At 44.0% G+C, this 14,435-nt stretch overlaps 1 protein-coding gene and 2 long non-coding RNA genes across 6 annotated transcripts in view; 2 read left to right on the top strand and 1 right to left on the bottom strand.

Moving 5' to 3' along the window:
- Window positions 1-4,249: 4,249 nt before the first annotated feature.
- LOC125137365 (uncharacterized) lies at window positions 4,250-9,557 on the top strand. 2 transcript variants are annotated; one of them, XR_007137414.1, is made up of 4 exons: window positions 4,250-5,553; window positions 6,323-6,452; window positions 7,966-8,077; window positions 8,941-9,557. It is a non-coding gene; the product is annotated as an uncharacterized LOC125137365 (long non-coding RNA). The 2 variants fall into 2 exon arrangements; XR_007137413.1 differs by having other exon boundaries at window positions 4,250-6,452.
- Window positions 6,876-14,435, bottom strand: part of CRACD (capping protein inhibiting regulator of actin dynamics) — a 56,059-nt gene continuing 48,499 nt past the window's right edge. For all 3 annotated transcript variants that reach the window (XM_047798082.1, XM_047798081.1, XM_047798079.1), the window contains 3 exons: window positions 12,503-12,693; window positions 11,779-11,941; window positions 6,876-9,733 (listed from right to left, as the gene is read on the bottom strand). In XM_047798082.1, coding sequence (XP_047654038.1) covers window positions 9,573-9,733; window positions 11,779-11,941; window positions 12,503-12,693 — 515 coding nt within the window. In that variant the 3' untranslated portion in view covers window positions 6,876-9,572. The remainder of the gene's footprint in view (window positions 9,734-11,778; window positions 11,942-12,502; window positions 12,694-14,435) is intronic.
- Window positions 9,600-10,704, top strand: LOC125137367 (uncharacterized). Its single transcript, XR_007137416.1, has 2 exons — window positions 9,600-10,143; window positions 10,473-10,704. It is a non-coding gene; the product is annotated as an uncharacterized LOC125137367 (long non-coding RNA).

The raw sequence follows: 14,435 nt of genomic DNA, 5'->3' as shown, positions 1-14,435 counted from the left end.
GCTATCTGCAGGAGGAGCCCTGTGGAGTTATGACTCCACAGAGAAGAACCAAAGGGCCAGTGAACAGTGACAGCCAGGGGTATGGCCCCAGAATTCCAACCAGTCCCAGCTGTATGTACCCTGTCGCTGACCTTGCCCCTCACTCTGCAGTCAGCTGTGGTATTGCTTCATGTGTCCCTTTGTTTGTCAGTAGAGTCTCAAGTATCAAACAAGCCAGAATTCCTGGTTCCAAGCCATAGAAGCCAACTTGGGCTATTTTAAATAGATAATTTATTTTTATTTTTTATTGAAGTATAGTGGATGTATAGTATTACATAATACAAAATAGTAATTCACACTTTTTATTTATTAAATGATTTTTATTTTTTCCATCATGGTTTACAGTATTCTGTCAATTTTCTCCTGTACAGCAAGATGACCCAGTTATACATATCAATGTATACATTCTTTTTCTCACATTATCCTCCACCATGCTCCATCATAAGTGACTAGATAATAGTTCCCTGTGCTGTACGGCAGGATCTCGTTGCTCATCCATTCTAAATGCAATAGTTTGCATCTATTAAGCCCAGATTCCCAGTCCATTCCACTCCCTACCCCTCCTCCTTGGCAACCACAAGTCTGTTCTCCATATCCACAATTTCCTTTGCTGTGGAAAGTTTGATTTGTGCATTATACTAGATTCCAGATATAAGTGACATCATATGGTACTTGTCTTTCTCTTTCTGACTTATTTCACTTAGTATGAGTCTCTAGTTCCATCCATGTTGCCACAAATGGCATTATTTTCTTTTTTAAGTAATTCACACTTTTTAAAGGCTATACTGCATTTATTATTATAAAATATTGCTTATATTCTCCTCATAGCTTATATATTTGTTAATTTTTTTTCCCTTTTAGAGCCATACCAAGGTACATGGAGGTTTCCAGGCTAGGGGTAGAATCAGAGCTGCAGCCGCCGGCCTACAACAGAGCCACAGCAACACTAGTTCCTGAACCCCCTTAGTGAGGCCAAGGATCGAACTGGCATCCTCAAGGATGCTAGTCAGGTTTGTTAACTGATGAGCCATGATGGGACCTCCCATTTTTGGTTTATTTTTATATATGGTGTTAGAAAACAGTCTAATTTCATTTTTTTACATGTAGGTGTTCAGTTTTCCCAGCACCATTTATTGAAGAGACTGTCTTTTCTCCATTGTATGTTCTTGCCTCCTTTGTTATAGGTTAATTGACTGTAGTTGCATGGGTTTAATTCTGGGCTCTCTGTTCTGCTCCATTGCTCTGTGTATCTGTTTTTGTGCCAGTACTGTACTGCTTTGATGACTGTAAGTTTGGAGTATAGTTTGAAGCCAGGGATTGTGATTCTCCCAGATATGCTCTTTCTCAAGGTTGCTTTGATTATTCAGGGTCTTTTGTGTTTCCATACAAAACTTTTTAAAATTTAAATTATTGGCTACACTTAACAGCATGCAGAAGTTCCCAGGCCAAGGACTGAACCCATGCCACAGCTGTAACCACAGCCATAGCAGTGACAACAGCTAGATCCTTAACCCACTGAGCCATGAGGGAACTCCTAAATTTTAAAATTATCTGGGAAGGATACCTTTGGTACTTTGATAGAAATTGCACTGAATCTGTATTTCTTTGGTAGTATGGTCATTTTACCATTAATTCTCCCTGTCTATAAATACAGTATGTCTTCCTATTTGTGTCCTCTTCAGTTTCTTTCATGAGTGCCTTTTTTTCTTTTTGGCTGTGCCCATGGCATATAGAAGTTCCTGGGCCAGGGACTGAACCCGCGCCACAACTGAACCAAGCTGCTGCTGCAGTGACAATGTGGGATTCTTAACCTCCTGTACCACAACAGAACTCATCAGTGCCTTATAGCTTTCCCAATACATATATTTACCTCCTTAGGAAGTTTATTACTAGGTATTTTATTCCTTTTGATGTGATGGTAAATAGGATTGTTTACTTAATTTCTCTCTCTCTCTTTTTATAGTTGCACCTGCAGCATATATAAGTTCCCAGACCAGGGAGTGAATCTGAGCCACAGCTGTAACCTACACTGTTGCTGCAGCAATGCCAGATCAACTGTGTCTGGCTGAGAATTTTAACCTGCACTTCTGCAATGACCTGAGCCACTGCAGGTGGATTCTTAACCCACTGCACCATAGGAGGAACTCCCTTAATTTATCTTACTGATGGTTCAAGTGGAACAGATTTCTGTATATAAATTTTAGATCCTTCAACTTGACCAAATTCATTGATGAATTCTAGGGATTTTTTTGGTGGCATCTTTAGGATTTTCTGTGTATAGTATCATATCTGCAAACAGTGACAGTTTTGCTTCTTCCTTTCCAATTTGGATTCCTTTTATTTTCTTCCTGATTGCTGTGGCTAGAACATCCAATACTATCTTGAATATAAGTAAGGAGAGTGGGCAGCCTTGTCTTGTTCCACATCTTAGAGGAAATGCTTTCAGTTTTTCACCCTTGAGTATGTTAGCTGTGGTTTTGTCATATATAGCCTTTATTATGTTGAGGTACGTTCCTCCTATGCCCACTTTCTGCTGTGCCCATTTTCTGAAGAGTTTTTATTTTTAAGTCATAAATGGATGATTTTTTTTTTCTTCTTTTTAGGGCTCCATCTGAGGCATATGGAAGTTCCCAGGCTAGGGGTCTAATTGGAGCTGCAGCTGTTGGCCTACACCACAGCCATAGCAGTGCAGGATCTGAGCTGCATCTGCAACCCACACTGTAGGTCATGGCAACACCAGATCCTTAACTCACCTACTGCGGCCAGAGATCAAACCCAGGTCCCCATGGATACTAGTCAGGTTCGTTAACCACTGAGCCACAACAGGAACTCCTAGACGTCGATTTTGGCAAAAGCTTTTTCTACATCCATTTTGTTACTTGTTTCGGGGTTGTTTATTGTAGGTGTTTTTTGTTCTTTTTTCTTTTGTTCTCTTGTGATTTGATGACTATAGATTTTTGGCTGGTAGTTACCGTGAGTTTTTTATTTAGTAATCTATATACAAATATACATGATTGTTTTAAGTTGCTGATCTCTTAATTTCAAACACATTTTAATAATCCTGCATTTGTACCCTCCTCCCCTCACAATGATTGTTCTTGACATCATATTTTCCAATTGTTTTGTGTATCCCTTAATTGCTTATTGTGGATATAAATGATTTTACTGTTGTCTTTCAACCTTCCTACTAGCTTTGTGCATGGATGATTTCCTACCTTTAATGTATGTTTCCCTTTACCAATGAGCTTTTTCATTTTGTAATTTTCATTTTCCTAGTTTATTTTTCATTAAGAGAAGTTCCTTAAACATTTCTTGTTTGGTGGTGCTGAACTGTTTTAGCTTTTGCTTGTCTGTAAAGATTGTAATCTTTGCATCAACTCTGAACAAGAGACATGCTTAGTAGAGTATTCTTGGTTATAGGTTTCTTCTTTGATCACTTTAAATATAGTGCCTTTCTAACCTGCAAATTTTCTGCTGAAATGTCAGCCAATAGCCTTTGGGAGTTCCCTTCTATGTTATTTGTTGCATTTTCATTTCTGCTTTTAGTATTCTCTTTTTATCTTTAATTTTTGCCATTTTGATTACAATGTGTTTTGGTGTGTTACTCTTGGGCTTAATCCTGTTTAAGACTCTGCACTTCCTGGAGTTGGGTGTCTGTATCCTTTCCTGGATTAGGGAAATTTTCAACTATTATGTTCAAATATGTTCTCAGTCTGTTTCTTTCTCTTCCTTCTGGGATCCCTATGATGAAAACATTATTGTACCTGATGTTGCCCCAAATGTCTTTTATACTGTCCTCACTTCCTTATTTTTTTTTTCTATTCAGCAACAATGATTCCTACTACTTTGTCTTCCAACTCACTGATCCATCTCTTTGTGTCATATAGTCTATTGTTGATTTCTTGTATATTTTTATTTTTTATTTATTTATATTTTTTTGCTTTTTTTTTTTTTTTCTAAGGCTGCACCCGTGGTACATGGAGGTACCCAGGCTAGGAGTCAAATCAGAACTTACAGTTGCTGGCCTACACCACAGCCACAGAAATGCCGGATCTGAGCTGCATCTGCGACCTACACCACAGCTCACAGCAATGCCAGATCCTTAACCCACTGAGCGAGACCAGGGATCGAACCTGCAACCTCATGGTTCCTAGTCGGATTTGTTTCCGTTGTGCCATGATGGGAACTCCTCTTGTATATTCTTAATTTATTGCATTCTTCATCTCTGTTTGGTTACTCTTTATATTTTCTCTTTGTCAGTAACTTAACTTCTCCCTCTATGCATCCATTCTTTGCCCAAGTTCTCTGATCATCTTTATAGTCACTGCCCTGATCTCTTTCTTGGTTATTTGCCTGAAAACACTTCAGTTAGTTCTTTTGGGGTTTTATCTTTTTCCTACGTCTGGAAATGTTCCTCTGTTGCTTCACTTTGCCAGAATTGCTGTTTGTATTTTTATGTATTTGGTAGGTTATGTTTCTCGACCTTAGAGACATGGCCTTGTTTGGAGGTAACTTATGTGTTCCAACAGTGCATTCCCCTCTCATCACCCAAGCTCTGTGCTCTAGGGCTTCCTCACTGTTCATGCCGTATGTGTCCTTCTGTTGTTGTGGGCTCTGCTGTCTGGTAGGATTGATGGGACAAGGTCACCGGGTGGCTGACCATAGAACTCCAGGGGACCTGGGACTAATGCTGCCCACTGGTGGGTGGAGTTAGGGTCTAGAAGATTCCAGGGCTGTGGCTCACTGTATGGTGGGTGAAGCCGAGTCCTGGAGTTAATGCTGGCATACTAGTGAGCATCAGGTCCTGGAGTCTGGTCACAAGGCCCAGGAGTCCCAGAACTGTTATCACTGGTGGGGGTGGGAGGGCCGTGTTCCTGACAAGGTGCTTGTGGGGTCCAGGATATCCCAAAGGTCTGACCTGCTGATGGGCCAGGAGTATCTCCAGGCTGCAAGAGTGTGGTTTTCTTGTGTCAGGCGTCTGTCCCTGATGGGTAAGGCTGGTCCAAAGGCTAGAGATGGCTCTGCGGATGGCAGGGAAAGGGCAGGGCTGGGCCCTGGAGCCTTTGCCAGGACCAGTGTCCATGTGGTAGAAGGAAATCCTGAGAATGGCTGCCACCAGTTTCGGGGTTCCCAGGCCGAGCTACACCTGGCTCCTGCCTCTTTGGAAGACACTCCGAGATCAACATGTAGGTCTGACCCGGGCTCCTGGCACTGACTGCTTCTGCCCTGGGTCCTGGAGCAGGTAAGGGTGTGCATGCCCTTTATGAGTGAAGCCTGGCTGTCCCCCAGCCCTCTGGGATGCCTGAAAGTAGAAGTCACTGGGGGCTACCTTCCCAGCGGGAGGCTGGGCTGGGGAGCCTGACGGGGGACACAGAGCTCTCAGTCCTTGGGGGGAACAGGATATAACTCTCCTGTTCATAGGGCTTCCTTTGGGGGTATGCAGTTTGACTACAGCATGAATCCTGCCCTCCTGCCCATCGCTTGGTTCCTCCTTTATGTGGAAGATCTTCTCTGGTAGGTTCCAGTCTTTTTATCAGTGGTTGTTCTGTAAATAGCTGTGACTTTGGTGTGCCCACGAAACATGAGCTCAGGGTGTTGTTCCACCATCCTGGCCAGTCTCCTCCAGAATGAATTTTTAAAAGAATGTCGAGTCTCCTGCAGAATTACAGAGAGGGCTAGTGCCATACAGCCAGGAACAATGCCTGAAATGACTGTATGGTTTTGGCCTGATGGAAGACAGCTCCTGTCCTGGAAGCTCTACATGGCTCACCTTGTGGACCCACTAACCTTGGGCACTTTCCTGCCTCTGCCAGACCTCCTCACAGTGCCCTCATCCCAATCCACGGCCCCTTTCAGGTGGAAGTTAAGCATGTTGTCATGCTCACAGAGTGTATAGGAAAGCAGCCAGTAGGCATTTCAGCTGTATTAGGAGGGGATGCTGGTGCAGGTTTTCCCACGGAAAGGGGGCTGAGGCCATTCCTGGCTCAAAAGGACATTATCTTCTGCCAGGCTTTAGATCAGTGCTTCATCTTTGATTTATTAACCACCTGAAGCTCTTGCTGAATGCACTTTCCAGTTGAGAGGGCTGGAAGGAGGGGGCTTGGCTGAGCCACACTAGAGCCGGAGCCAAAAGGAAAAATCAGTGATACTGACCCTGTCTTTATTTAAGACTTTGATATTCATTTGTCATGGAATTTGCATTAACCTTAATTTAAAAAAAATACTGCATTAAAATAACATCTTTTTTGTTTTGGCTACACTTGTGGCATATGGAAATTCCCAGGCAGTCTGAGCAGCAGCTGTAACCTAACCACAGCCGCGGCGATGCTGGATCCTCAACCCACTGAGCTGGACCAGGGAGCGAACCAGGTCTTCCCCAGAGACAAGCTGGAGTATTAACCCACGGCACCACGGTAAGAACTCCACAACAGCATTTCTCTTCATTATTTGGAGTTTTGGCACCTGAGGCAAGAGCCCTGCTTGCACCCCTCGCCTTGCCCTCGTCCGGCCCTGTGAGTCGTAGGTCTGGTTTGGGGCTGTGCACTGCATCTCTCAGGCACTCAGCTGCTGTTCCACAGCCCACATGTGAGTAAGGGGGCTGGAGAATCATCCTGCCTGAGATACGGACTGGGCAGTTCTAATTTAGGGTTGAGATAAACATTTAATTTGTCCCTACTCATTATTATTTTTCTCCAAAAATACCTAGTTAAAAATATAGTAAGGTACCACATAAAGTGCCTTAAAATTCTCCTCAGCAGAAGCTATGTAAGCTTGCTCTAGTCACTGAAATCAGTAAAAACTTCAGCTTGAAAAGGAAAGTCCATCATTGCCACAGATCTTGTGGGGTTTTTTTTTATTGAAAGATCTTTTGCCTTCAATAATGGACATTTTACATTAAAACTTTATACAACCAAAATCTCAAAATAATATTAAAATCACAGTAAGCTATTTTCATTAAGTCTCTACTTCATTTTATTGTTGATAAAAATATTGCAAGACACTTGTAACCCTAATGTTTCTGCTTTAAAATAAGCAATTAAAACTAAATGTCACAAGAAGAGACAATGAGTACATACTACAATTTGCTAATAACTGGCTAAAATAATTTAATAGTAATTAATGTATAAGAAACAATTGCACTTGAAAAATTAAAAAAGTAAACAAAAAACCCTCTAGTTTTGTATATATGTCTTATGAACAGAGGTTAATCATCTACAACCTTACCAGGAGTATGTATATTTATTTAAATTAGAAAAACAAAGCTTGTTATTGAACATAGAAATCATTCGTTTCATTTTTAAAAGTCTTGAATTTGTATATGCTTTACAGAATTGCCCCCACAGTTTGCTATCAGAAAAGACTGCAACACAACTAAAGCAAAATAACACTTCATTGGTATTTAGTGCAAATTTGGAGTAATTTTTACATGAAATATTAAAACATGTAACTTTTAGAAGTTATTGGAATAAGTGCTATGACTGTCCTTTCCTCAGTATGGTCTTCTTTTAAAGATTTTGATGGAAATTTGTAACTGAGGTATTTCTCCTTTGTATGGGCTCAGTGCCATTACAGAGGTGACATGTCTACCATTCTCTGTTAGTGATCTTTTTTCTTTGCCTGTTCTCTGTCATTACTGTGATATAATCCAAAGCTGACAGGATGAAAGAAAGAGTCAATGCAGAAGAACTAATGGAGCACTCTAATTCCAGGGCTCTGGATGGAAGGAGTCCAATTAAAAAGTGTGACCCTAGTGAGAAAATCATTGAAACTAACAAATGTCTGCATATTTGATTTAGAAATGAATATCAGTGTGAAAAACATGCAGTGGAATATTGCTTATTACAGCCATAAAAAAAGTTCCATTGATTCTGAACAGTCCGAAGGTCCACTATATATATATATAATTATATGAATTCCAACTTGCAGAAGTAAAACTATCTACGTTACCACACATGCCAGCTGCTACCAAGACGCTGAGCCATCACTTCTGGAAAGAAAATGCCTTTTAGATGGTCAATAACTGTGCTCATCCTTTAAGGTACATTCTTTAAGGAGAATAGCATATATCTTTTAAGTAAGCATAAAGGAAAATGATACTAATAAAATGTGTTTTTGTGGGAGAGGGAAAAGGGACATAGTTCTTTTCCCTGCACTAGACAAAGGATTTGTACTTAGACTTTGAAGTCAGAATTGAAAAAAAAGGCAATATGCCAACACCATGAAATATCAGTTAGTGTTAGCAATGTGTGGGTTTGCTGAATGTCTGTGACTCATGGAAAGCAAATTCAGGGAAATAAAAGTGAATATAAGTGCCTTTTAAATTGCCAAGTCCCTTCTTTTTTTTATGTGTGTGTAGTAACAAGGTCACTTAAAACTCAGATGTTGGTAAAGGTAGCAAGATGTATTCTCTGCATTATAAACACTGTGGAACATTTGACTCTAAACATGAATTACTTGATCATGGTAAAGAAACTTCCCAGAGGAAGTCCTTAGTGCAGAGGCTTCAAATCGTGTCTTACTGTTGCCTTCTTTTCAAGACTTGAAGGATTTCCAGAGGTGTGGTGTCCATCACCTCTTGTACCCTGGCTATTGGCTGGTTTGGAGGATTGTTCTATTATTTTTCCTGTCTCACTTTTGCCACTTTGGGTGAAATGACCCTCCCCCTCAGAGTTTGAAAAACTAGATTAATACCAGTGTATCCCAAACTTCTCAACCTTGATGAAATACCTGACATTATCTATCTCGATTTTACCAGCATACACACATCCACCTCATCGTCAGAGCATCCCTGATTGAGCGAGCCTGGGAGGGAGCCTAGCCTGAAGAACAGCTGCACTCAATGAGGAAATTCAGACACAGAATTTATAGCTGCTGTTTTTTTTCTCCTTTTAACCATTTTAGGAGCCAGCTGGCCAAATGGATAACTTGTCCTTCAAGTCCCAGTGTAATGGGGCCTGTGGCTCAAAGGTGTGGATGGTTCACTCTGGGCTGCAGCTTCCAGGAAAAGCAGACCTGGGCCCAAGGCTGGGAGCCAGGCTTTTACCTGCAGTTCCCGGTTCCTCATGGCATCCAGGAGCATGGGCGTTCTTGCTTCTGTCTCTATGGGATCCTTTCACAGCTACTACAGAAAAGGCTAGAAGTCCCCAAACACATGGTAGGTGGTCTGGAGAAAAGAAGCTGGGGTAAAGAATCAGAAGAACGATGAACACAAAGATTGGCCAAAGTCCATGTGCTGAATGGTGTGCCGTGTGAAAGGCCGGGCGGGGCCAGGGGGTGGCTCTCATGAGGAGCTCTCAGCCTGGAGACCTTGCTCCACGTGCGCCCTCGGATGGAATCTTCTCTAGAACTAGGAGGAGCTTCAGGCACCAGGACCTGGGATTGTACAAATACACTCTTGACAAGGGCCACCGTCAGTTCGGCTTCTCGGCACTCTTGAGCCTTCCACACCTGGTCCCTTCACCTCGTGTAAGAAATAAATAAACAGGGCAAGGAAGAGCCAGTACCTGGCAACAGGAGTGGCCAAGACTCACTCGTTACTTAATAATCTGTGGGCAGTCGCTCCAGGCCTTGGCTTTCCTCTTGGCCAAAGCCAGCCAGGCCGGTTCTGTTGACATGGGGGCAGCGTCGGGGGTAGAGAACCTCTTTGTGACTTCTTTCACCAGTGGCGCTGGCGGCGCCGAGTCCGAGATCTCCACTAGAAATAGGAGATTCAGAAAGGAAACCCAGTGAGATGGGTACATCTGGCCAGAAGAATTGGGGAACAAAAACTACGTGATCATAGCTAGTATACACAGAATCACAATGATCCCGTACAGTCAGTTCTCATTTTGGAGTATCTCTAGAAACCTAATTTTTTCTGTGCACAGAAGCTATGCTTGCATGATAGTAAGAAATAAAAGGCAAATTCTATGATTCTAGTCATACAACATACAACCAGTCAATGTCATGAAGAAAAAGATAAAACCAGTAGTTTGAACTTAACCAGCTGTGAGGTCAAAAGCTGCATCTTCTACCAGTGAAGTCCTGGCCCCTCACCCTAAGGTTCTCCAGCCCTGATGGTTCAGTCTCGTCTAGCAATTCCTCTGCATCCTAGAAGCCTCTAAGGTAGGATTCCCATCTTATCTTTGGGTCATATTTAGTGCCCGTGACAATGGCCTACAGGAAACACTGACTGAAACTTCAGAAGAAATGCTTGCTTTATCAGGTTGGGGCCACTGAGTGGCATCAGCCCTTGGGCGTGTCCGAGAATTCAGGCAGAGGCCAAGGTTGATTTCTTTGACTCTGGAGCGTTCACTATTCTGCAAGAGTTCTCTCTTAACACACACATAGGATGTTTAAGATCCTTCAGTGCAATAATGCCCTTGCAAGTTCTGGAGAAACTGTGCAGTGCTCAAAAGTGGTTTTCAAATGTAATGTTTTTTCTCTCCTTACAGAACCAGTCAATATAGCTTTAACAGCAAGACCTCTTCACATACCCAGACCTCAGTGAGCAGCTATTCAAGGCATAGAAAACCTTGGATCTAGAGGCTGAGCGTCTGAGGCAGGGCTGCCTAGTGGGAAAAGATGCCCTAATAACCCAAGAGGAAGCTCTTTCAGGCTCCATCCTGCCAGTGATTTCTAACAAGGACATAGTTATAAAGATAACTGAATCACTTTATCTTTGAATAGTATAAACAGTTTTTTTTTACCTTTTTAGAGCTGCACCCATGGCATAAGCAAGTTCGCCGGCTAGGGGTTGAATCAGAGCAATAGCTGCTGACTTGTACCACAGCTCACAGCAATGCCGGATCCTTAATCCAGTGAGCAAGACCAGGGATCAACCCGAATCCTCATAGACACTAGTGGGGTTCGTTACCACTGAGCCACGATGGGAACTCCTAATTATTTCAATGTGCACGTGTCCCTTCAGTGTCATGGACATATAAACACTGCTGTTGTTAATTAACATCAGGGACTTAGAACAGAAGTCCTTGCTCACTGAAGTCACATTTGGGTCAGCCACATGCTGTCTGAAGTCACAGCAGTAAGAAGGGCCTGCCCTGCTTTTGTCTGGAGCAGCTGAGCTGTTTGGATCTCTGTGACTAGAGAAGCAGCTTCCATTTCCAGGTGGGGCAGAGCTCTGGGTAGGGCTTTCAGATACAGCTTCCTCACATTTATCTTAAGTTTGCAGCATCAAAGTAACAAACCCCTGAGTCCGCCTTTCAGCTCAGACTTGGTATCAACTGCTTTGCTTTGAGCCTATCAAAACTGCTGCTTTTAAATTTTGCTTAAACCTCACCTTTCCCCCCCATATCCTAATCTAATCTAGTCTTTTCCTTTGCCCATAAGGTTGCATGGCATGCAGCCTTCCTTGCTGATTTTGTAGGACTGCAGGCCATGGAGCTGGAGAAGGCTCCTATCGCCTTGTTAAAGGTTCAGGAATTTCATGAGCCGCCTGCTGTCACGCTGGTGGTTTGAGATTGGCTGCTGTTGGGAGGATTGATAGCAGAGAAAATAGCAAATATTACAAATCAGAGGTCTCTCCTCTGCCTGAAGAGCTGATGGGTAAACATGTACCATCATGTCACTGATGATGAGCTTTATCAGATGGGCTTTATCAGGGTCAAAGTTTACGAAGAGGGTTTGAGACAGCTTCTGCCCTGAAATGCCTCAAATGCTGTGTCATTATGATGCGAGGGGAAATGAAACGTGCACTAAGGAGAAGATCTTTAAGTATAGAAGTGGGCCTGCCCTCCCTACCTGTCACAGACGTCGGAAGAGTGCTGGCCTTTTTCAGCTGTTCCCTGCGCTCCAGCCTGGCCGCCGCCGTCTCTGGCTTCCTCTCCTCTGGTTGAGCGGTGGGCTTGTGCAGGAAGCCTGCTCTGGTGTGGCTGCTGCTGCCAGGCTGCGGGCCCACACTGACCTGGGCAGGCAGACAGAGTCAGAAACGCGTACTTTCGACCTAAGGGCATGGAAGGGCTGGACTCTGCAGGACAAGGCCCTGGAGGCTTCTGCCAGCATCCCCGCCACCCCACCCACCCTGCCCTGAGGGCCTGGGCTGCGTGGAGAGCCATGTGTGCTCCACCTGGCCCCAGCCACTGAGTGGCTCAGTCCCAGTGTCCTCAAGAGGGGACGCCAGTACTTTCCTAGAAGAACCTCATCCAACAACTCCACCATCAGGGCCAGACTCATTTCCTCTCGACTCAAGGCTCAATAAAATCATTTTCCTATTTTTTATATAACTGTTGTGTGTGTGGACTCTGCCAAATCAGGTTAATAACATAAGGACACAGGGAAACCCAATCAGATTCCTACCTGAAAATACCTGCTGGGCTGAGCAGTCATCAACTTCTCCATTGCCCTTTTTTCTAAAGATTCTCCACCACTCTCAGCTAGGCTGCTGCTGCTTTTTTAAAAATCTTATGAACTAAAAGAGAGCCAAACTTGGGGAAACAAAGTTCAAGCTGAGGACCAGGCTACTCACATTTTCTCTGCAGAGCTTCTCTGCCTGGCTGGCCTCCCTGGCTTGCTTCCGCTCCTCCCTAGTGGCCTGCTGCTCCCGAAACCCCTTCTGCTTCTGCAGCGCCAGTGTTATCCACAGTGGCTGCGGGCTTTCAACCTTCTCCGCGAGTTTGGAGCCATCTAAGGAGTGTCTGCTCTGAAGCACTGGCTTTTCTGTGGGAAGAAAGACTGATATTGTGAAGTATTGTAAGAAATACCTATCTGATCTTTGTCCCTGTTTCTGGCACAAAGCTCCTAAAACCCCTGCAGTTACCTTCATGCTGAGAGCATGAACGTGTCTGTAGTTCTGCTAATGAAAAGCCCCTGAAGATGGAGGCTGGTGGCCAGTGGACCCAACAACCAACTATGATTAAAGGGTTAGAATTTTAGTCCCACCCCCAAGTTCCAGGGAGGGGTAAGGGGCGAAAGGTTGAGTCCAGTCCCCAGTGGCTCCCCCCCCCGCTGCAGTTGCACAGGCAAGACTGTCGGCCACAGGAAAAGCACAGACCAGAAGACAGGCCTGGGTTCTTGCTGCAGCCCAGGCACTAGCTGCTGGGTGACCCTGCTCACAGCACATGCTGGCTGTGGACGCAAGTACACACTCATAGGCACTGGACCCAAATCATGCTTCCCCCTACCTTCTGTAGAGTTCTCATGTCCTGAGCAGCCCCACTGGGCAGAGCAGAGCCCCACTTAACTTCATATGTAGGGATTCCACTCTGTTCTAACAGTTTCCATATGTTGAGTCGGGGAGAAGCCTCAACTCCTGCACCACAGTGCCCCGGTCCCTGGCCCAGCCTACTTCACACCACAGCATGGCACCAGATCTGGCATGAGCACAACAGGGGAAGGTATGCAACCCTGGGCTGCATCTGAGCAGAGCTGTGATGCCTACACAGATGGCATGTAGGTCCACTGTGAGTGCACAGGCCTCATGTACTTTGGCAGGCCCCTCCTTTGAGGCAGGGCACACAGTCAAGGGAAACACAGCTTGATCAAGCCTGACCTGCAGGGCTACTCCAACAATTAGGGAGCAGAGCTTGCTGCTGACAGGGTGGTAACAACCATGGAGCAGAGAGGAACTTGTCTCATGCCCTGTACAGGCTTAGATCCCCCAACACCAACCACACCCACTTCCAGGTGATAATGGCCAGCACACCCCAAGGAGAGACATGGCTGGCATCCATATCAAACCAGCCCTCACACCAAAGACCCTGGGCACACATAATCCATACAGGGAAGTTCCCACATAAAAACAACCCTTCAAGACCACAACAGATAACTTTCTCTGTCTCTATGAATTTAGGAGAAACATTAAATAAAATGAAAAGGCAGAGGAACTATTCTCAACAGAGCAGGAGAAATTCCCTGAGAAAACAAATAATAATACAGAGCTCACCAGTCTTTCCAGACCCTAAGTTCAAAAAGGTGGTAATGAGGAGTTCCCTCATGGCTCTGCAGGTTAAGAATCTGGCACTGGCACTGCTGTAGCTCTGGTTACAGCTGTGGCATGGGTTGGAACCCTGGCCTAAGAACTTCTCCATGCCACAGGCATGGTAAAAAAAATAATAATAAAAATGCTAACCAAATTAAGAAAGATTATTGATAGAAGTGCTAGAATCCCTGTAACAAAGAGCTAGAGAATATAAAGATGAACCAGTCGAAAATAAACAATTCAATTGATGAGATAAAAACCAATGCAGAAGCAATGAATAGCTGACTAAATGACAAAGATGAGTGAAAAAAAAAATTGGAAAGAAAAGAATTCTCTTCTGGCATAGTGGGCTAAGGATCCAGCACTGTCATTGCAGCAACTTGGGTCACTACTGTGGTGCAGGTTTGATCCCTGGCCTGGGAACTTCTATATGGCATGAGTGCAGCCAAAAAAATACATATATATCTATATACATGGAATT

Source organism: Phacochoerus africanus, chromosome 10, assembly GCF_016906955.1.
Source record: "Phacochoerus africanus isolate WHEZ1 chromosome 10, ROS_Pafr_v1, whole genome shotgun sequence".
Lineage (NCBI taxonomy): Eukaryota > Metazoa > Chordata > Mammalia > Artiodactyla > Suidae > Phacochoerus > Phacochoerus africanus.
The sequence above is the reverse complement of the archived record's forward strand: the minus strand, read 5'-3'. Positions and strand labels throughout refer to the sequence as shown.